General features: G+C 40.6%; 2 protein-coding genes across 5 annotated transcripts in view; one reads left to right on the top strand and one right to left on the bottom strand.

The window, feature by feature from the left end:
* Nucleotides 1-361: 361 nt before the first annotated feature.
* On the top strand, nucleotides 362-6,320 carry napgb (N-ethylmaleimide-sensitive factor attachment protein, gamma b). Its single transcript, XM_071490995.1, has 12 exons — nucleotides 362-520; nucleotides 743-810; nucleotides 901-985; nucleotides 1,075-1,092; nucleotides 1,183-1,213; nucleotides 1,307-1,416; nucleotides 1,657-1,723; nucleotides 1,814-1,884; nucleotides 2,403-2,481; nucleotides 2,836-2,915; nucleotides 3,189-3,318; nucleotides 5,147-6,320. Exons 1-12 carry the CDS (start codon nucleotides 465-467, stop codon nucleotides 5,285-5,287), a joined length of 936 nt encoding a protein of 311 aa, XP_071347096.1. The 5' UTR covers nucleotides 362-464; the 3' UTR covers nucleotides 5,288-6,320.
* Nucleotides 6,321-8,524: 2,204 nt separating this feature from the next.
* The window catches only part of LOC139629070 (piezo-type mechanosensitive ion channel component 2), an 82,667-nt gene continuing 69,666 nt past the window's right edge, over nucleotides 8,525-21,525 (bottom strand). For 3 of the 4 annotated variants that reach the window (XM_071491429.1, XM_071491432.1, XM_071491431.1), the window contains 16 exons: nucleotides 20,715-21,377; nucleotides 19,832-20,090; nucleotides 19,287-19,466; nucleotides 17,910-18,216; nucleotides 17,461-17,593; nucleotides 16,766-16,913; nucleotides 16,465-16,676; nucleotides 15,663-15,821; nucleotides 14,295-14,442; nucleotides 13,677-13,865; nucleotides 12,973-13,065; nucleotides 12,171-12,340; nucleotides 11,866-11,985; nucleotides 11,201-11,280; nucleotides 10,481-10,685; nucleotides 8,525-10,305 (listed from right to left, as the gene is read on the bottom strand). In XM_071491429.1, the coding sequence (XP_071347530.1) occupies nucleotides 10,053-10,305; nucleotides 10,481-10,685; nucleotides 11,201-11,280; nucleotides 11,866-11,985; nucleotides 12,171-12,340; nucleotides 12,973-13,065; nucleotides 13,677-13,865; nucleotides 14,295-14,442; nucleotides 15,663-15,821; nucleotides 16,465-16,676; nucleotides 16,766-16,913; nucleotides 17,461-17,593; nucleotides 17,910-18,216; nucleotides 19,287-19,466; nucleotides 19,832-20,090; nucleotides 20,715-21,377 (3,319 nt within the window). In that variant the 3' untranslated portion in view covers nucleotides 8,525-10,052. The remainder of the gene's footprint in view (nucleotides 10,306-10,480; nucleotides 10,686-11,200; nucleotides 11,281-11,865; nucleotides 11,986-12,170; nucleotides 12,341-12,972; nucleotides 13,066-13,676; nucleotides 13,866-14,294; nucleotides 14,443-15,662; nucleotides 15,822-16,464; nucleotides 16,677-16,765; nucleotides 16,914-17,460; nucleotides 17,594-17,909; nucleotides 18,217-19,286; nucleotides 19,467-19,831; nucleotides 20,091-20,714; nucleotides 21,378-21,525) is intronic. The other variant, XM_071491430.1, reaches the window with a different exon arrangement.

Raw genomic sequence — 21,525 nt, 5'->3', positions numbered from 1 at the left:
TATATTCGGCTAATGAGAGAAGATTTGCCGATTGCACTAAATTCCTGTGCTGTGTTTTGCAGTGTACAGGTACTTAGGGACAGACTTCTTACACCAAGGTAGGGACAGGGGACAGCAGACAGGCTTGGGACATCAAGGTGAAATAGATTTTTAGTGCTGATAATCAATTCATTTAAATGAGGTCCAACTGAACTATGTGTGTGAATTTCTCTAATATCTGCTCATTGCTTGTGTACCTTTTACATAGAAAGCAGACTGACTAAAAGCCCTTTTTCTCACCGGGGTAAAACACCCCCCTCTTGCTGCGCTTCTTGTTTTTTGTCCTCGGCGGCGCCCGTAGCCTGCGACATCCCATGACGTTGCGGCCGAGGAGGAGTTCATATTAATCCAAACACGGAGGTAACAACGTCCACGGCGACTTATCGACAACAAATTGGTTAAATCCCGTCGACTTCAGCGCCAGCATGGCTGCTCAGAAGATAAATGAAGCTCATGAGCACATAGCTAAAGCGGAAAAATGGTGAGTTACGACGAAAATCTCGTTTATTTCTTGCTCAGAAAACCAGTTTGCTTCACCACTGATGTTAGCTAGCTGTAAGGCCACTGAGGCATTTAATGCGACATAGACAACACATTAGCCTCTATTTTTGACTTGTTCTGTAATTGACAATATACGTATAATGTAGCTGATTCTGCCTGTTTTAGCAATTTGTAATTTGCATATAATTATGTGTTTTTATAGCTTAAAGACAAGTCTGACAAAGTGGAAGCCTGATTATGACAGTGCTGCATCAGAATACGCCAAAGCAGGTAACATAAAAATCAATGTTATGCCTTTCTATAATCTAATCCTTTAACAGATAACCCACAGTTTACTTACTGCTTTTGTCCTGTGTTTAGCTGTGTGCTTCAAGAATGCCAAGCAGTATGAGCAGGCAAAGGATGCTTACCTGAAGGAAGCTGAATATCACACAGAAAACAAGGCGTATCCTCTCTGTACTCTCTCTGCAGTCCTGTCACAAGACATTACTATTGTTTGAGTGTGTATTCTCATTTCCTTAACTTTCCCTTCAGCCTTTTTCACGCTGCAAAGTAAGTATCACCGCTGTATACCCCTGATACTGAGTCAGCAGGAAACAACATGAAAACACTTGTTTTACTCTGACTCTTTTTCTTCCTCAGGGCTATTGAACAGGCAGGTATGATGATGAAGGTGAGTGCAGCCACTGAAGACATTAATATCAGGTTAACAGAGGTAATGTGTCTGCAGCAGAGTTGTAACTTGACTGTGTTTGCTCTGCAACAGGAACAAAAGAAGATGCCAGAGGCCATCCAGTACATAGAGAAAGCCTGTATGATGTACATGGAGAACGGGACCCCCGACACTGCTGCAATGGCTCTGGACAGGGCTGGAAAGTAAACACAATACCTTTCTATTTCACACTTGAGGCATTAGCTCAAACTGAAATCCCTCAGCTCTTAACAAGAAACATATTTGATAAATTTATAATTATGCTGAGGCATTCTTTCACTACACACTATATTGTATTGATTTTGCATTGCCAGTTTTGAGAATAGTTTTAGAATTTCTACGCACGTTGTTAATCACGCATGAATGAGATTCTTCCTCGGACTAACAATGTTTTTTCTCCTCAGACTGATCGAGCCCATAAACCTGGAGAAAGCTGTGGACCTGTATCAGAAGGCAGCTGGTGTGTTTGAGGTAACGACGAGCTGCTGGCAATAACGGAATCATTTAACTATTGTTGCTTTTATTCAATTGAGTCAATACGTCCTTGTTTTCTGACTGTAGAATGAGGACCGTCTGCGTCAGGCTGTTGAACTGCTGGGTAAAGCCTCCAGGCTTCTGGTCAGGTTAAAAAGGTAAAGGGGTTACTATTAATCACCTGCACTGCCAAACTATCAGTTCCAGCTGTCATTAGGTGAATGCTGATGTAGAGAGCTGAAGTTCGCCCAGAACTTTTGTTCAGAAATCTTAAATCTTAAGACAAAAGGTATTTGGGATGATGAGTTTGGTCATTTCAGTGTATTATTTTATTCAGTAATAAAAACTTGTAGACAGTTTTAAATTTAGTTTGATGTGAAATTCAATGAAAGAATAAAACATTAAAAAATAAAACATACTTTACCCAATGTAGGACTATAACCACAACATAGCTTCTTTAATGAGTTTACTTCTGACTGTGTGTGGAGAAGTGTTCACCACTTTATAATGGTGTAATATTAAAACAGAGGTGAGTTGTCACTTGTGTCTTTCCTATCCTTCTCAATAGTATTAAATTCATGCATTTAATTTCAGATATTTGGATCGTATGTTATCACGTTGAACTTCAGTACCTGCTCCTCCTCAGTCCTCACTGTGTTCTCATCTTTCTAACCAGGCTGGATGAAGCAGCAGTCGCTCTGCAGAAAGAGAAGAACATGTACAAAGAGATTGAGAACTTCCCCATGTGCTTCAAGGTGGGTTTTTATGTCATTAAATTCTCCATGCACACTAGCTAAAACTTAATGAGTTACTGTAGTCAGTTAGAATTTAATTTACAGAGTAGACACTGTTATGGTTTCTCAGGAGATTTTACTGTATCGGTTGAAAACAGCCGGTGTAGTTTATGTCTCTTGGCTTGTCAGTGTACTGCAGCAGAGATAAAAGATGCTTTCGTGAGGTTGCTACAAAATAAATGACACATCAAATGAAACTGGGTGGCTGGCCTGCAAATGTGTGTTGGTAGAATAGATTAAGTTGTTTTATTGTCTTTTTATGGAAATTGTGAATAGAAATAATTCATAAGTTGATGTCTTCCTCTCTTTCTGTAGAAAACAACTGCCCAAGTGCTGATTCACCTTCACCGAGGGGATTACGTAGCAGCTGATAAATGTGTCAGAGAAAGTTACAGGTACGAGAATTCAAGTATGTTTCTTTACCATCTGTAATCCAGAGCCTACTGAAACTGCAAGGAGACAATGTTTCCTTGAGAAAGGGTCACAGGAAAATCATCATGCTTCCCCGTCAAAATTTATCCAAGGAAAAAAAAACCCAACAAAAACGCACAGTTGTGCTTGGCTCTCTTGTGACTTTGTTTATCGATGATATACACCTCTTCATGGTGTAAAACTGCTGCCACTTACACTGAGGATCATTACATGAAGTGCTGCTTGATCTCCACCAGTCTGCCTGGCTACAGTGGAAGCGAAGATTGCGTTGCCATGGAGACGCTACTGCAGGGTTACGATGAGCAGGACGAGGACCAGGTCTACCGCGTGTGCAATTCACCTTTACTGAAGTACATGGACAATGACGTGAGTACTGCTGACACACAACTACAAATTACAGACATTTACTCGTTTGGCAGATGGTTTTATCTTAAGCGATAATAAGTGAGGTTTGTTTTTAAATGTCTCAGCGCAAGCGACAGCCAGAGCTATCCCTCCATCCTGTTCTCGTGAACACAATACCTCAGTAACACTTTGAGGGAATTTCTTCAAATTTGGCACAAATGTTCACTTGAACTCAAGGATGAACTGATTAGATTTTGGCACTCAAAGGTCACGATGACCTCACGTTCTTGTGAGCACGATATATCTATCAGGGACACCTTGAATTTCAGCACATCTGTCAAACACTCACTTGAACTCCAAAGGTCACAAAACATGCATTTGACCCACTCACAAATACATACGCTAATTATGACACAATTTAACACAAGCATCTAATAGGATGAAATGACATTTTATATCCAAGTGGTCAAAGGTCAACTTCACTGTGACATCACAATGTTCTACAAAAACACTTCTGGCTATTATTCATCTCTGTAACTAAAGAACAGAGGGGGACATGGCCAACAAGCCCAGTCACAGGAAATATGGTCACTGAGGCAAACTACTGTGAGGCAGTAATTCAAGTCATTTTTTTAAAGTGACTCTTATTTTATCAACAGTGTGTGTCAAGCACTTGGCTTCACTCTGGTAATGCACTAAAGTTTTATATGTTAGATGGATTAAGATTTATATATATATATATATATATATATATATATATATATATATATATATATATATATAATATACACACACACACAGCTATGACACTACTGACTATATTTGTGGTCTGCTGAGTTGGAGCTCTTTGAGCAGCGTCTACTTTTTATGCCTCCACTCCTGCAACGGCCGAGGCTGGAGGCGGTATGTTTACTGTCATCTGTCCCATTCCCATGAGCACAATATCTCAGGAACACCTAGAGGGAATTTCTTCCCATGCGTTACCCATGTATGCAGTGTGAGCAAATTACATACTTTTTTTTTTTTTTTTTTTTTTTAAGTGAAAAGTAGTTAATTCAAACCCTGCAGAAAACAGACATTAAAGCTTCAGCCTTTCTTCAAATTTTAATGCATAGTTACCTTTGAGTTCATGAACTCAAAAAACAGTAACTGTGGCTAGTACAAAGGTTTGGGCGCCCGACTAAATCAGGGCTTTGCGAATCCCCTTTGGGCATAGCTTGCAAAGAGTCTTTATAGTTTTGATTTAGGAATTCTCCTCCACTCTCCCTGCAGATTTAAACAGCATGTTTAAAATCCACCCACAGATTTTCAATATGTGAAAGTCAGGGGTTGTTCCTAAAGCATTGTCCAAACCTTTACATGTCACAATTACTGTTATTTTATTTATATGAAATAAAGTAACAGTGCATTAAAATTTGAAGAAAGGCTCATTTTCTAATGTCTGTTTGCTGCAGGGGTTATATTTACTTCTTTTCACTTAAAAAAAAAAAAAAAAAAAAAAAATTTACCCTTCACCTTGAGACATAAATCCAGTGAAGAGTTTAATACTTAATTATCCGCCTCTTCAGGACCGTGTGAGTCTGGTTTGATTAGATGTGATTAATATGAGCAAATAGCCCCACAACTCTAATTAGATTTTGATGTGAAATTGTCTAAACTTGACTAGGGACTTGACCTGTGCACAGAAATTCAGAAATCTCATTCAATAAGCAGAACTGCTCTAACCCCTTCTGAAAATGTTGTCATCATGGAGGACCGTATCATTCACAGTAAACAGCTGAGAAATAAAGTTTTCACAGCCTTTAAATCTGAGATCTGAGGACACATTTTATTCTCCGCTGCCTTGCAGTACGCCAAGCTGGCCATTTCCCTGCGGGTACCTGGGGGAGGAGGCAAGAAGAAGAAGGCTGCAGCTGCTCCACAGGGTGGTGCTAGTGGGGCACCAGCTGCTGCCGATGAGGAGGATGATTATGAGGGCGGGCTGTGTTAGCCTCCAGCTGCCGGCGTGCTGACTCTACCCAGCCACTGCTCCACCACTACACCCTCTGTCTACAAGTCCAAAACCTTGACAAACCCTCTCAGCTCTGAAGCCCTGATGGGCGACAGTTTTGATCTGTATTGTGCAAAAAGAAAAAAAAGGAAAAATTAAAACCCCCAACAGTTACAGTAGGTGTTGCTGAAGAGTCGAGTTTAAACAGCCTTTTAATTTGTGTTTCTTTGAGCTGGATCCTCAGTGTAATGGAAAATCACTCTTCAATGTTCAATAATGTATGAAAGCCTGTTGTATGTAAATGTTTTATTATTTCTCGTCTCTGTGAAGCTGTACATTTTGCCGTTATTGCTTGTGGAAAAGTTACTATAGGTATATTAAAATCAGAAATACTATAAGAAATATGTCTAATAAATTGATCAATGTATAGGTGTTTATTTGTACTGAGTTAATTTATTCAGTATTAATGGCGACAGTCTTGACTAAAAGTACTGAAACAAAATGCAGTCAGTCTGGTAGTGCATGTTTGGAATAATGAATGGTTAATCAAAACCAATGCTGTGATGAATTTGTTAATATTAATGCTTAAAGATGGTTTGCACATTGTCTTCAACATAAGCGCTTATTCAAGAAAACTAAAGGAACCGCACAACTCCTGATGACGCAGCTTGTAGCCATCGTAGACTGTTTCCATTCGTCTACCTCGAGGTGTGTGTCATCCACCTTCAGATAAAACACTCGTGGCTGTGTCTTAATTACAATTCCCACAGTACAATCCTTAAATTAAAGGAACTAAAACAAAAAGGGACCATGAAGTTTTGTTTTTTTTTCTCCTCCTTTTTTAAATGCTGAACTTGTGTATTAGCCTTCCATAAAAAGGACAAGATCATTTAGATGCCAATTAAAATTATCACTTAAAATAAAAGGGACTGTTTACATTTTTATTTATGCCATTGTCCACTTCTTGTATATTCCTCAAAAGCAAATCTCCAAACTTTGCCCATGCATCAATAAACATTTCCGTTGTGTGGCATTTTATGGTCTCTGTACATTTTCTTAAACGAGTTAGCAGACAGTTTCCACATCAGAGATACTAACAGCAGCTGCAGATGTCTGCACCAAACCGGCCTCTGACAGACATGTAATGACTGTGTAGCTTCCTAGGACCTATTTATGTTTGATGAGCCTAATGCTCTCTCTCTGTTAAGCGATATTTAATGCGCACACATTTGTGCTGCTTGTGTGTTGCCCCTCCATTCTGAAGGACTCTGCAAAGCATCTGTACATCAGCAAGACCAAATCTGGACATGAGTAAATTCCAGCACGGGTGATGATAAAACTGCTCCTCCTGTGGGTTATTAACCTAAAATGTAGCATGAAGTTGTGTGAACAGTATTTGTGAAAGACTTGATTTGATTGAGCAATGTGTGAGGCAACACTGTACTAGAGTTCACCACTTTAAACTATTATATATTATAAACTAGTATATCAATTATATAGTTTTCTACAACTGATAAAATAGACCTGAAGGTATTTAGTCTAATCAAATAATATTTTTTTCATTAACAAACAAGTTTTATTAATTTCAGGTTAATTCAACTTAAAATTTCAGACTCAAAGTCTTTTAACTTAAAATGAAGAGTTGATCCAATGAACTGCTGAGAGTTCACTCAACTCATTAAATAACATTTCAAATGAAACTTCATGTGTATGTTTATATATGTGGTATGGTTCAAAGGCCCAAATCTATAAAGAGGTGGAGTCCTGCAACCCATTCTACACTCAAACCACAGGTACTGAAAACCTTAACTCAAAAAAAAAAAAAAAAAAAAAAAAAAAAAAATTGTATTTATTTTGCAGCCTTGCGCTAAAATTAAACAATTTTCAAAAGTCAATCTACACTCAATGCCCCACGATGACAAAATACAGAATTTAAATGTTCATAAATTTATTAAAAAGGAAAAACGTAATCTCACACTGACATAAGTCTTCACACTCCTAACTCAGTACCTGGCTGAAGCACCTTTGGCAGTGATTACAACCTAAAGTCTTGGGTATGATGCACCAAGTTTTGCTCACCTGGATTTGGGGATTTGCTTCTCCACTGTTTGCTCAGATTGGCTGGGCGGCCAGCTCTGAAGAGTCCAGGTTGTTCCAAACATCTTCCATTTAAGAATAATGCACCTTCAGTGCAGCAGAAATTTCTTTTTTACTTTTCCCCAGATCTGTGTCGGAGCTCTGCAGGCAGTTCCTTCACCTCATGGTCAGCTGCTCTAAGCCCTGTCAGCTGTGAGATCTTATACAGACAGGTGTGTGTCTTCCCAAATCAGGTCCAATCAGCTGAAGTCACCACAGCTTGACTCCAATCGAGGCATAGAAACATCTCAGAGATGATCAAGAGAAATGGGAGGAAGCTGAGCTAAATTTCAAGTGTCATAGCAAAGAGGCTGAATAATTCAGTTTAAAACTTCTGAGACATAAGTCTTTTGACTTATGTCAATGTGATAACATTTTCTAAAACTGTTTTCACTTTGTCATTATGGGATATTGGGTGTAGATTGACAAGAGGAAGATGATTTTACTTGAATTTACTATAAAGACTGCAACATAACAAAATGTGAAAAAATTGAATGGGTCTAAATGCATACTGAATGCACTATATGTATATTAAAGTTACACTATATTACCTTATATATATATATATATATATATATATAAGGTAATATAGTGTACTACCTAGGTAATATAGTGTACTATCACTGTTTAATTTATTTATTTTCCAATTGCATTTTTTTCTTTACTTTCCATTCACGTAATCTGTTAGAGCACTATAACTTTGCTATGTTGGTTGATTAAAAAAAAAATTATATATAAAATTATTATTATAAGTTATAATAGTTAATATACAAATCATATTAACAACTATATTATAATTAGTATTGGTAAAAAACAATTGAGCAAGAGAAAATATATGTTAAAATGTTCAATTGAAGTTGTACTGCATTGTGTAAAAAAATTAAAAATAAAAATAAAATCAAAATAAGATAGAAATTTTAAAAATGAGGTTGATGTGGTAGGTTTGGTTTGGTTAGTGATGGTGGCCATCTTCAAAACCAGAGGATCCAAGGTTGTTTTCCGTCCAAATCCTGTTGAAACACTGTCGACCAACACACAGACTCACTAACTGCTCACTCACAGTCTCCACAAGCAAACAACAGTGTAATACAAAAACTCAACACCTTTCCAGATGTTTTATTTGCAGATCTCTGGACCTCTGTCATACCACGTTACCTTAACATACAGGTACAATTTCACATTTCATTCCCCCGTGACGTGTCCTGTCCCCTTAAAACTTGAATGTACACGTAATGAAAATTAATAATGAAGTTTCTCTTTCATGCTACAGTGTCCTCTAATGCATAGTTTGGACCAAAGGGCTTCATGTTGCAGCCCTTCACGTGAGGAATCTTTTTTTGTGTCTCATTATTTTTTATCTCGATGACGATCTTGATGCACAGCTGTGGTCGCCACAGTGTCCGTAAGTGTGAATGTTAAAAACAGCGAGAGGTTCACAAGTGCTGTGCAAGAGTCTCCCACCTGATGCACGTTACCCTGATTCAGAAACAGCCCTCTGCTGGTTGCGACTCTAGCCAACCTGTAGATGATTCAGAACGTGGATGATTGGCAATTAATCTCATTCGGTGTGAGGAAAGAAAGTCCACAGCGATAAATTCACTCTCAATATTCAGCCTTAAACTGCGTCCATGTGCAGTAAACACCCTCAGTCCATCTGAACAATATCCACATTAAATTTCATGCCATTTAAATAGTAAATCATCTTCTCTACAACCTCATATTCTTTTAAATTCCATCAAAGCCTACGTATCGTAACATAGAACTCATACAATGAATATCTGTGGAAACAGCTCTTCCTGAGAAAGATATGTAGTTGATAAGAGTTTCAGTTCTTCTCATACAAACAAAATAAGGCAAGTAAAGATCGTCTGATATAATGTTTTCTGCGTTGTGTCTCTGGAGAGGCCCTCGTGTTGCCTCTGACGATTTAAAAAAAAACAGAAAAAACTGGTGGGGCTATGTTCATGTGTCTTGGTCAGAACCGGCCTTTTCTTTCGGTCCACGTGGAGAAACGAGAGCTCGATATTGCACAGTCCCACAATCAAAGTGTTCCAGTTGGAGAAAATATGAGATTGTGCTCATGTGGTCGTTGTTGTGCACTTATTTGTTGGTGGGAAGCCCTTAAAGATTAATGTTGCAGCCAGTTCGAGCTTCTCTCTGCCTGCTGTGCAACTGGGAACAAGTTAAGACAATAGTTTAAAAATCTCCCTTTATGTTAAGGATAAGACTTTTTTATATCTTAGGAAAAACGTCCTAAAAGATTTCTCCATCTCCAACTGAACACCAGCTGCTTATTATATCCACCGGATGCCAAACTGAGCCAGGTTTTGTAAAATAAATACAGCACCGGCAAATTTTGTGCTCTATTGTTAATAATATGACTGCAATCTGTTGTTAGGAGTAAAAAATACCAGTTTGTAACTCAAAAAAAGTGTTTTTGTGTGGAGCTAACACTGCGTCACTGCCATCAGAGCTCGGTTGAGGAGGACAGAGTTGGTCCTCAGCTGCTTTGTGCTCCCTCAGCTGGTCAATGGGCTGAAATCGTGGCTCACACCAACAGAGCGACCACCCGGCGTCTCCGAAACAGCGTCGACTCGCCTTCACAATTCAACGTCCCCCTCGCTGAGTTTCACTGAGTTTTCTCCCGGGTCCACTTTATCATAGTTTCTGGTGAGCGGTAGAGGAAGATGAGTTTGGCATACATGTCCTCCTCCAGGTCCAGCTCCCCCGTCTCTCGGACCAGGAAGATGTCGGTGCACAGCTTGAGGATCCGGTCCACGTTGGGCAGCTCCTCAAACATGATGGTGTGGGAAATACCGCTGAAGAACTCGCGCACAAACTTGCTGATGACCAGAACCACCGAAGCGTACAGGCCCATGATGCTAGAAGAGGAGGAGAGGGAGAGATATGTTCAGGTTTCAGATTCTTTATAACCGGATTTCCCCAGTTGATGGAGTGGAAAGAGGAAAGTACTGAGATTTCACTGAAACACCAAAGTACTATCTTTTTTTATTTTTTTATTTATCATCGTGATTTCTAACATCAATCACCACTTACCCGTATCCAGCCAGGAAGCCCAGACTGGGCGGGCTGACTTGGTCACTGAACACGTAGATCTCCAGACCTGCTTCATACTTGTACTTTTGAGTCCTCTTATCGATCGGGCCGAGCTCCGTCTGGTTGACGATCCACCATTCCTGGACCTGACCTGACACATTCTCAGCTCGCTTCAACTTCACGGTTATGTTCAGCATGTCCTTACCTACAGCAGTAAAGAATGACATGATGCTACTGAGTCGAATCAGAGTGAAGACTTTGTCAGACTTTTGAAACAAAAGAACAGAACAGTCTCCCATCACCAGTGACCAAATGTAAATGGAGAAACAAAAAAAACATATCATTAAAAATCAATGAGACATTTCAGAGGAGAAGAGAAAGACTGTATTACTAAATATTATGTAACGGTTGTGAAAAAAGCTGAAAATATTTAAACCACTATGAGTAAAATTAGATTCAAAATCAGATTATACTAATGCCGCAGCTTTTTTAACCACAGAGGAAGAATATTCAGAAATGTTCAAACTCTATACTTAGTGGCTTAAAGTAAATGAACAAAGATGAATCAGTGCAAGAGCTGTAACAAAATGTGTTAGTTTACCGCCAAGTGGAATTTCTACTTAAAATAGAGGCTCCTAAGTTTTACTCTGCTATGACCAAGTCAAGTAACAACTATGTAAAAGTCACAGTCCATGCAGTGGTAAAGACGGCGGCATTCACCTTCTTGAAGCTGCTCGACATGACTGGCTTCTGAGTCACTGGGGGCTCGAATGTAACGAGGTAAGACATTCGACAGGGTCCTGCAGAGGAGAAGAGGCTGTTACTGTTTGTGTCCCTTCAGTTCTCAATGTGTTGGAGCATAACTGCGAAAACGATGAACAGCTTTTTGTTTGTCGTTCGTGCTTATTTCTGTGAAAAGACAGACTCGGGGGCTGATATTACGGTACACTGTAGTTTTTATATTCATTGTTGTCCTGGGACCCTATCAAAGTAAAGGCTGTGAATTCATTGCAAGAAAATGTGTTGAAAAAGTAATTCCAAAAGATGAATATGACTCCGCTCATGTGTGTGTGTTCACCAATCTAACACTTTGCGACTTCCCCTTATATAGAAAATAGCAGCAATTTCCAACCAACTTTTTGCAGTTGATGGGAAATATGGTCACAGTTTCTCCTTTTGTTCTGGAGTTGCTACGTTAAATACAAGACTAGAAGGAATAACACACAACCTTAGGACGTTTAAAATGTCCTACCACAACACTCACACACAGCACTCAACTAAATATTCTGAAGCTACAAAAAGTAAATGAAAAGGGAGGAAACTGTCTCATCTCTGATGCTGGACTTCACAGTGGAAAAGCACAGAGCAGCAGCTGATGTACTCACACTTGTGAGATGCGCCCCGTCCCGGTCAGGAGCATGATGAGCTCCTGCTTTGTTTGTGTGTTGAGAGACGTTGTTTGTTTTCCAGACGCTGTTTCAGCCTTGGCACCAAGACTGAGGTTTCTGAGATCACAACAAGAGGAAACATATACTAAACTGACTGCAGTTGTCTGTACGTGTGCTTCATTTTTATATTTGAACGATTAACTGGTGATTTTAAACGATACAAACTGCTACTGACTGTCACTTAGTTAGCTACAGGTACAAATGGTGATTGGATAACATAAATAACAGGAATCGTTGCGTACCTTTGCACAGACCAGGACGCAGTGAGGGGGAAATCCTCAGTGGAGTTCAACATCTCTATCAGGTTGGCTCTGCTGGGTGGGCTGATGGTCCACAAAGAGTTGGAGCTGCCTTTCAGCTCAGCGATGACCAGGTCCTCTGGCATGTAGCCCTCCAGCCACTGCAAGGCTTCCTAACCCCGACACAACACGTCACTGACACACAGAACTGAAGAGAATCTCACCATCTCCATTTTACACTAATGAGTAATGTTTCAATTCAATGGCGAAGCAAATTTTATCTAGTGGTCATATCTACACATCTACAGTATTTAATGAATGTGCACAAAATTTGGGACAGAATTAACTGCAAGAACGTGACCTCCTGACTTTGTCTTTATTAGATAGATTGCCATGATATTTTGCATTGATGTTCATGTCTCCTTCACCTTTGGTCATCCACTGACTTTTCATCAGCCTCAGAGCTGCTAGCATGGCTGTAGGCCGTTTGTCTTGTTTCACATCAGAATTAAATGGCAAACGTCAGCAATTATACACGAGGCCACAACAAAATGTGTTTAAAAAGGGTTTTACGGTTAAGTTTAGCACATATCTACACAAGCTCCATCTTCCGGGGAAACTTGACAAGTAAATAATTATCTTAAAGCTTGGTCACGGTCAGAGAAGGAGCAGTGTGGATTATGCTGAACCCTAGGAGAAACATCAGTGTGATCCCCGCTGCTCCTTTTCACCACAGTGGATTATAAAAACATTTCAAACTCACTGACACGTCGCACATTACAGACATTTGTGTTGTGTTACTTACATCGTTACCAAAATATCTCTTGGTAAATTTTTCTAATTCGGCCGGCGTCACATTCTGCAGCTGTTTCTGCTGAGCGCTCATGGTGAAGATGGGCTGTGGGAGGAGGAGGGAGGAAAAGGGGAGGGAGGGAAAAAAAGCAAAGTCTTGTGAAGTGTATAACACTTGTCACTTTTACTTATTCTTATGCGCATCATACACAAACTTTATTTATATTTTTACTTCATATTATTATTATTATTTACTCTATTATCTCTAATAATAATTCTGTACCATTAGCCTTGTGTAAACCTACATAAACTTGACTTGAACTTAGCTGCACTTAATTTGTCAAAGGACCCTGAAACCAGAATCACTCTCACAACTGAAAAAATATTATCACATTCATCTGGTTTCTCTCTCCCGTCTGAGGCCACCAGAACCTGATAACCCGATCAGAAAAAGTTCTTGTTCGTGTCGTTCAAATAAAAACCCTGGGCTCGAGCCGTAGAATGAGCCACAGATTTATTTACTTCATCAAAATCTGTTGAACTCTTCTCAAAGGAGAAAGCAGAAGCAGGATTTCTTGTCACATTAAAAGCCTTTGGCTTCTGGCAGAGCATCCCTTTGGTCTCGTTATTCCTCTGTGGCCTTTTCTGTTTCTCAGTAAAGCACCTGGCGAGCTCGTTTTGCTATAAATGATTTGATAAAAGAAACGGTGTCCAAACCTGAAAGCCGGCCAGCGTGATTTTGAGCGAGACATCCAGCGGCGGGTTGACGACTCCAGCTACAGATTTTACAAGGGACATAAAAAGCAGCGGGAACCAGATGATACAGATCAGCAGCACCACGATCATCCCTCCCATCCCGTACTTCACCACCTTCTTCTTCTTCTGGCCTCGCGGCTGGGGGTACCTCTGCAGAAGGGTGAGATAAAGGAGAGCTGTTGTTTTCACAGTGCTCCTGAAACTTTGTGCCATCTTTAATCCAGCAGACCTGACGCTGGAGGTTTTTTAAGCCAGGACTATTTCTGAAATTCACTGGCTCATGGTTATATCAGTAAAGATGGAACAAAAAGAGAACAAGAACAAGGCAGAGAATAAAGATGTGTTTAGTGTGTGTTCAGGAATAATAATGTGCATAAAAGGAACAATATATCTTTGCTATTTAATATAATAAGAGCCCATAAATTTAATTTTCAGCCATCGCCCAGCTGATGCTGATCAGAAGCAGGAAGGAGTTTTAGAAAAATCAGCCACTTAAAAAAAAAAACAATTCCAACATGACAGGCTTTGGCTCTGAAGGTAATTCTTTTCACACCAGACTGACGCCACAGTGAAAAACACCTTCTCAGACTCTCTCCAGCATTTGAGGATGAAGATGTGAGCGTAGATGTCCTCCACACAGATCCAGCTGGACAGAGACAGAGAGGTGTCGGTCCAAACCCAGTCCATCACGGCTCGCAGCTCCGTCAGAAACGGCACCAGGCGGAAACTGGAAACAACAGTTATAACAGTAAAAATAAGAGACTGAGACAAAATCGGATTTAAATCACAGAGTCATGCTCATGTAACAGGCTTCCACCTGTATCTGTCTGATAACTGCTTTTCAGTTAGTGTGAAGGTTCATTCTGGAACAAACACATCTTGACTTGATTCTTCTTCTTCTTGATTTTTTTCTGGCACTTTCAACAGTATCTTACAGTTTGGCTCAGTGGACGAGGTTACACAACGACTACTGCTACTACAGTGAACTACTGAACTGGAAAAAGCTACCAAGTGAAAAAAAGATGTTTTTTATTTATTTGTCAGTCAAATTTCCACATCTTCCAACATATTCATTTACTATGTTGCTGTGTGAACACATTTCATTTTTGTTTTTATTATTATTATAAACATTTGTAATGATTTCAATGTAATTAAGTGTATGACTGAACAACTATTGACTAATACTTATTGTTAGATTACTTTTTACTTATATAATCTTATATAATCTTGTGTAGCCGGATCTCTTGAGTGTTTGGAGCAAAGTCAGTTCAAATAGTAGAAAACACAGTGGTCTGTGTTAGTGACCCTGGAAACATATATTCTACACAGCGTGCTCTGGAGAACTTTTTCTCCTCTTTCACCTCAACAGAAATGTAATAATCTAATAAGTGAAGGAGCAGGGGAGGGCCTTTGGTCCCAGATTTAGTTATCCAGACTTTTTTCTATGAGATTTTCTCCAGTGACCTTCACAAAGCAGAGGTTTATCCCATATCTACAGTGAAACTATTTAGCATTAGAGAAAACATGGCATGACTCTACCTGCATACAATGATTATTTGAATTTATCTTTTTTCTACAATTAATCGCAAGATTGTTTAGTCATTAAAATGTACTGTGCGCACGTCTATAATGTGCTTGTTTTGTCCAAAACCCAAAGATACAATTTACAACGACGTTAAAACTGAGAGAGGCAGCAAATCTTCACATGTAAGACTCTGCAAGTGACAATTATCTAACAAAGAGCTGAACACAAACTTTTGCAAAAGACAAACTAACAATTAGAAATGTTTATTCTCCTCTTAACAAGTATTTTGTTTCCACATTTCGGAGACAAATAAATCCAGGTGTGATGTTTTTGCAGCAGCTGACTGACTCATCCTGACGTGACCGGGGCCTTGGACCTGTTTGCCCAGCTGGAAGAAATGATACTTTCCCAGCGTCACTCACCCTTGAAACAGGAAGAGGTTGACATAATTGTAGCTCTTGGTGAGGAAGTTTCCCAGAACGCGGGTGGGATAACCGCAGCGGATCTGATAGGCCGACAGCCCGAAGTAGATGCACTTGACAAAATACCACATCTGAGCGACTGTGTTCTCACTGAAACGCCTGTGAGGGGAAGAGAAAACAGAAGCACACTGTGTAAACATGGATAAAGAATGACTTTTTGTCCCTTTTTTAAACCACAAATGGTTTAAAAACTCCTCACATGACATAAAAATTTCAGATTTTGTCACGGTTTACAAACAAAGTAACTTCACTAGACAAATTCCTGCCAGCTGTGAACCACTCTGAGTCATACGAAGTATAAATGGAGGCTTTGAGGAATTCTAAACTCTAAAAATGAGAAAATAAGGGTTCTAATCTAATGATTAATTTCATTATTGATTTTTTTAACATGTCCAAAAAAAGGAAAAATGTGCATCACAAGCTTCAAATCACTGATTTTCTCTGAGCAACAATAAAGACTCATATATCATGATGAAAAGCAGTGAAAAAATTGTGACACAAGAGAAGCTTCATTCAAACAATGACTTAGACAATTAATTGATTATCAAAATTGTTGCCTATTATTTTTTGATAAGTGACTAATCAATTATAAACTAATTGTTTGAAAATTAACAATGATTTAAAACATATTTTGAGCAGGTTTCTCTTCAGGAGATCCAGATTCTGTGTCGTCGAGGCTCCTCAGTGACTCATCAGGTCACTTAATGACTCAATCTGATGCGAGGGAAGATTAGCTTCTTACTTCTTTGTGACTCCTGGCAGGATGAAGAACATCCAGAAGTGGATGCCAAAGACCAGGAAGACCTGGAAGATGACTTTGCCCATAACAGACTTTCTGAGGTAGAGGGCCCGGTCCACCACCATGGTCCCAAACTGGATCAGGACCATGACCAAAAAGGGTCCTGGCACCTGGTCCTCTGACAGAGACGAGGTGATGTCTGCCGCTGAGTGTTTCTACAGGGTGAAGGTGAACAGGGTTGTTAATTTTGATTTTGTTTATCAGAAAGAAGAATTAAACTCCATCTGTATCTAAATGCACCTACACCAAACGCCCAGAATCCGAACACAATGATGATGAAGTCGACGGTGTCGGCGAGGAACATCAGCACATAGACGTCGGTGACAGCACTGTACTCTGGGTGGATCAGGTTGTAGAAGAACTGCCTCATGGGAAGGTAGAGCTCCATGAACCTACAAAGAACAGGAGTTCATCAACACCTGTTTGTGTTACATGCTATTCATAGTATGTTTTCTTTTATTTCTTTTTTCTGTTTACATGTCTGAATCTATGTTTTTTTTGTTTTGTTTTCATTTTCTTTCATTTTTCTTTTTTGTTTTTGTGGATATTTGGATATTTGTGTGTTATGTGCATCAAGTATCATTTTGCTGTGTTTCAGTGACAGTTTTAGACGTGATATCTCAGAAACCACTTCTTCGACTCTGATTAAATTTAGAGCAATAATGTTTTTGATTGTTTGTGGTAGCACTTACAAAAATGACACTGACTGGCCTGACGGGAATGCTGTAATTAAAGGTCTAAATTTAGACCTTTGAAAGGTTTTAGCTGGTGTAGCCCTGATGTGATTTTCCACGGTGCATCCTCCATTATTCCTCCAGAATATCTGCCTCATGAAGTTCCACACTTCCTTGTACAACCACATTTAAAAGTGTTGCGCAAGTGAGCAGCTGTGGGTGGAGTTTTACAAAAACAAAAAAAACTAAGAGCGCTTCATCATACCGCTTTATGATGAAAGCTTTCCCTTTGTAGAGCTGCTCTCTCAGCTTCTCCATGATCATCTGCTTGCGGGTCTTCTGCTGGACGCTGGCCTCGCTGCCATCCTTGCGGCTGCTGTTGTGGGAGGCGGTACTTCCTGTGGAAACAATTTACATTTCGAGCTGTAAATGAACCGTGAGTCACTGATACAGCCCCACACAGAGACCACATCCAAGGGTCAGGGAGGGGGGGACAGAGAGAGAGAGAGAGAGAGAGAGAGAGAGACAGCACAAGACATTGTTGTTCTGTGAGACGAAAGTCCAGAGGATTCCTTCTATTTATTTTTGCTGGAGGAGTAGTGATTTTGCAGAGATGGCGTGTTAATTGTTGACTCTCCCCAGTCAGTCTCATGTTTGAATCACCATAAACTACCATTTAGCAGCAGGGAACAGCCAATAGAAAAGGATCCTCACCTCTCTTTGACCTCGTGGAGGAGTGAAGAGATCGGTGGGAGATGTGCGAGCCTCCGCTGGAGCTCTTGCGGCGCTGGTAGGTCTGCTGTTGTGGGAAGTGCACCTGGACATGCCCTGAATCTATGGAGGTCCCAAAGTTTATGGACTTTAAGGTGTGAGTGGAGCCCCTCCCCTCACTGATGACTGAGGAGGAAGGTTCAGACTCCTTCTCGCTCCCCTCCTTGTCTTTTACCTGGTCCTCGGTCTCACTCTGACGAGGGGGCGCTTTCTTGTCCTTGGGGTCGTCCTCATCCCACAGACCGTGGCACTGGAAATGAGAATAAGAGGGACAATGCAGGGATTCATGGAGGAGATGTCAGATTTTATGCCCAAATCAAATGAGAGTCTGGTAGAGTGAGTGCAGTCGTATGGATAAAATTTCAGAGCACATCCCAAACAAACACAGTCACAGCGCTTGTCCCGTAAAGAGGTAACACTGCACTCTAATGAGTTTTGTTCATTTGCTGAGAAAGAAGGAAAATTTCCAGAAATAGATTCTGTCTGAAATGATTCAATCTGAGTGCAGCAGGGACACACAAATCTACATCAGGTCAGTGCTGGTCTTTTATTCAGCGCTGGGTATCAGACAGTGAGTGTTACAAGCTGCAAACGCTCATATGTAGAAGGATCCTCTGAGACACAAAACCTGCAGTCTTCTCTGCAAATTTTTTTTACACATTTTCTATTGGATAAAATTCTCTGTAAATAAATTCCTATTTAACTCTAAAAGCAGCACAACTGAATATGTGTGAAGCAAACACTATTTCAGTAGCTGGTGTTTCGATTTGAGTTTTGAAACCAAAGCCAGTGGTGTGTTTGTCTCTCAACACTTTTCAGCTGCACTGTAGCAAAAGTTACTCAAACAGGGATAAGTAGTGTATTTGTTAGGGACTATTTTCAGCTGTGGGTTAAAACACAACTGGCATTTTAGTGGGTTTACATCAGCAGGATGGCGTGTGCGAGCGACTCAAAATAAACTACTCAGTGCAACAGCTGTGGCTCACTGAAGTGTTTTTTTTTGGCATTTCTGCTTTATTTTAAGTGATGGTAGAGCTAGAAAGTCAGTGGAAAGAGAGAGAGAGAGAGTAACTAATGCCGGGGTGAAGATTCAGCCTTAGCACATGGTACACACACCTGGTGAGCCGCCCCTCACTCATGTGTTTTAATAGAGTCTGGACAACAGTGGAGTCCAATGACACAATACCAACTGTTGGCTTTTCTCTTCTCGAGGAATTTGTTGACAATAAGAAAATAATTAAATATCACTACTAGACTTATCTCCTTCATATGACACAGACACCCAGGTTAACATTGTTCACATGTTCTGTTTGCAGGCACCTTCAGGATGGATCTGTGGAAGAAGAGAGCCAGTAACTGCACCAGGTCGTAGTGGACGTAACCGTCCTTCTTCTCCACACCGATGATGTTGGGAGGGTGATACGGTTTGTTCTTATCCATCTTGTTCTGGTTGAAGGGGAAGAAGCCAAACTGGAAGAAGTATTTGATGACGATGGTGACCTAGAGAGAAAACGACACCAGTGTCAGTGAAGCTTTCCGGACTACGGACAGAAGATTTACACTGAAACCTGAGAGAAAATGTCGTATAAGTATGAAAAATACTGAATGTGATTTTACTGTAAGACTATAATGTAATTATCTTTCTGTTTTCTTGTTTTATGCTCAGTATCAGCATTAAATTGACACATTCATCTTGTACTCTATGATAAATTGTTATTGTCAAAAAGTGTTTAAAACATAATACATTGATCTTTAACAGAAATAGTTTGGTTCAGGCCTGTACTGGATTTTAATTCCCAACTGACACATTCACCATTTGCAGATCTGACTTGTTGCGCACACGTCATCTTCATCTGTGACTGTACCTCAGTATAGACGATGGCTGTCATCCAGTAGCGCTTGCTGGGTCGAGGCACAGACAGCATGGCCCAGAGGAAGATGGTGATGGGGAGGACCAGGGTGGCGCAGGAGGCCGACACCATGTGGTTGATGATGATGACCAGGTAGCACACCATCTCTGAGTGGGCCACCAGCATGTTGTAGAGGGCGTAGCACAGCTGGAGTATCAGAGGTTGGCTGTAGTAGAACCTATCTGACTGCTCCAGCTCCTCATCATAAAACATCCTGGACACAGAGACAAAGAGAGATGGACCGATCGGTGTTTGATTCTATAACGTGAATAAACAGTATCGCGTTGTGTTATTACAAACTTGGAGATTATTGGAGAGAAAGTCCTACAGTCACAGATGGATTATTATACAGGCTCAGGGGCCTAAGACAAGCAAAGTGACCACACTACAACTACAAACTACAAAGAGACACAATATGACTATGAAGGAGATGGATATGTCCACAAAGACAACAAACAACCACAAAGAGACACAAAATAACCACAAAAAGACAAAAAACAACCACAAAGAGATGAAAAGGCTTTTGAATATCAATGCATTACCTGAATTTAGTTACCAATACCATTTTATTTACTATTTTTTATATTAGTAATTCTAGTATAGCTGCCAAATTGTAATAGTCAAAATCGTGATATGATTTTGTCAAAGACGATTAAAAACAATTAAAATCAGGTAATAAAATAGTGTTTAATAGCAGCTTCGACCATTTACAACTTTAACAATGGAGCAGGTGCTATTTAAAAATGATTGTGATGAATCTGCAGCAAAGCATCTGAAACAAGCAGCTAATTCCTGTGAGGCTTCAAGCTAAACAGGCTTCAGGTGTTTTTGGACTTACTTGTTGAGCAGCAGCTCGCTGGCAGTCAGCTCAGTGGTCATAGAGGGCAACATGATGTCTGACCTGCTGTCTGAGCGGCTGTCAGAGGTCATAATCATATGCCGCTTCCTGTACGAGTCACTCTCGTCATCGCTGACTTCCAGGCGGTCGAAGCTGACCGCCTTGCTGTAGCTGGGAGGCACGTCGGCGTCAGACGTTTTGGAAGCATCTGTATCGGGGGTGTAGAGCAGCCCTGCTCGCCCCTCTGTCTGCGTGAAGTCCCTCTGTCCTCCCCCGTCTTCACTCTCAGTGATCAAGTCTTTGTCCTGGACAGAAGGAGCACACTCTGCCTCCTCCAGCCTGCAGGAGGGGCCCTCACCTGGGCCAAAAGACTCCCAGGGAGCCTCTTCTCTCTCCTCTCTCTGCTGATTCTTTGGTAGCTCTAATTCCTCCTCAACCTCCTCACCTTCCATCCCCTCCTGTTCCTCACCATCCTCCTCCTGTTTCTCCCCGGATTCTCCATCACTCCAGGGACCACCCTCGGGCCCCTGACTGTCGTCCAGCTGTTGGGAGTCCCAGGGAACCTGCTGCATGTCTTCCCCTTGATCCTGCTCATCCTCCACTTCTTCTATGGTGTCTGTGGTGCCCTGTCTGGAGTAGAGTGAGATGCACTGGGTGGGTTCACTGCAGGGGACAGAAACAACAGGGAATCTGTTCGGATGGAACTGGAAAACTGGAAGTCTGTAACAGGAAGTCAGTTTCCCAGTTTCTGCAGAATAAATAAAAAACAGTCTGCACACTTGCCTCCCTCCGGGTGCATTGGTGTATTTTT

The sequence above is a fragment of the Trachinotus anak genome, unplaced genomic scaffold (genome assembly GCF_046630095.1).
Source record: "Trachinotus anak isolate AG129_WGS33_773 ecotype Australia unplaced genomic scaffold, CSIRO_AGI_Tana_v1 ptg000012l, whole genome shotgun sequence".
In the NCBI taxonomy this organism is placed as follows: domain Eukaryota; kingdom Metazoa; phylum Chordata; class Actinopteri; order Carangiformes; family Carangidae; genus Trachinotus; species Trachinotus anak.
Note: the sequence above shows the minus strand (reverse complement) of the source record. Positions and strands in the feature narration are given on the sequence as shown.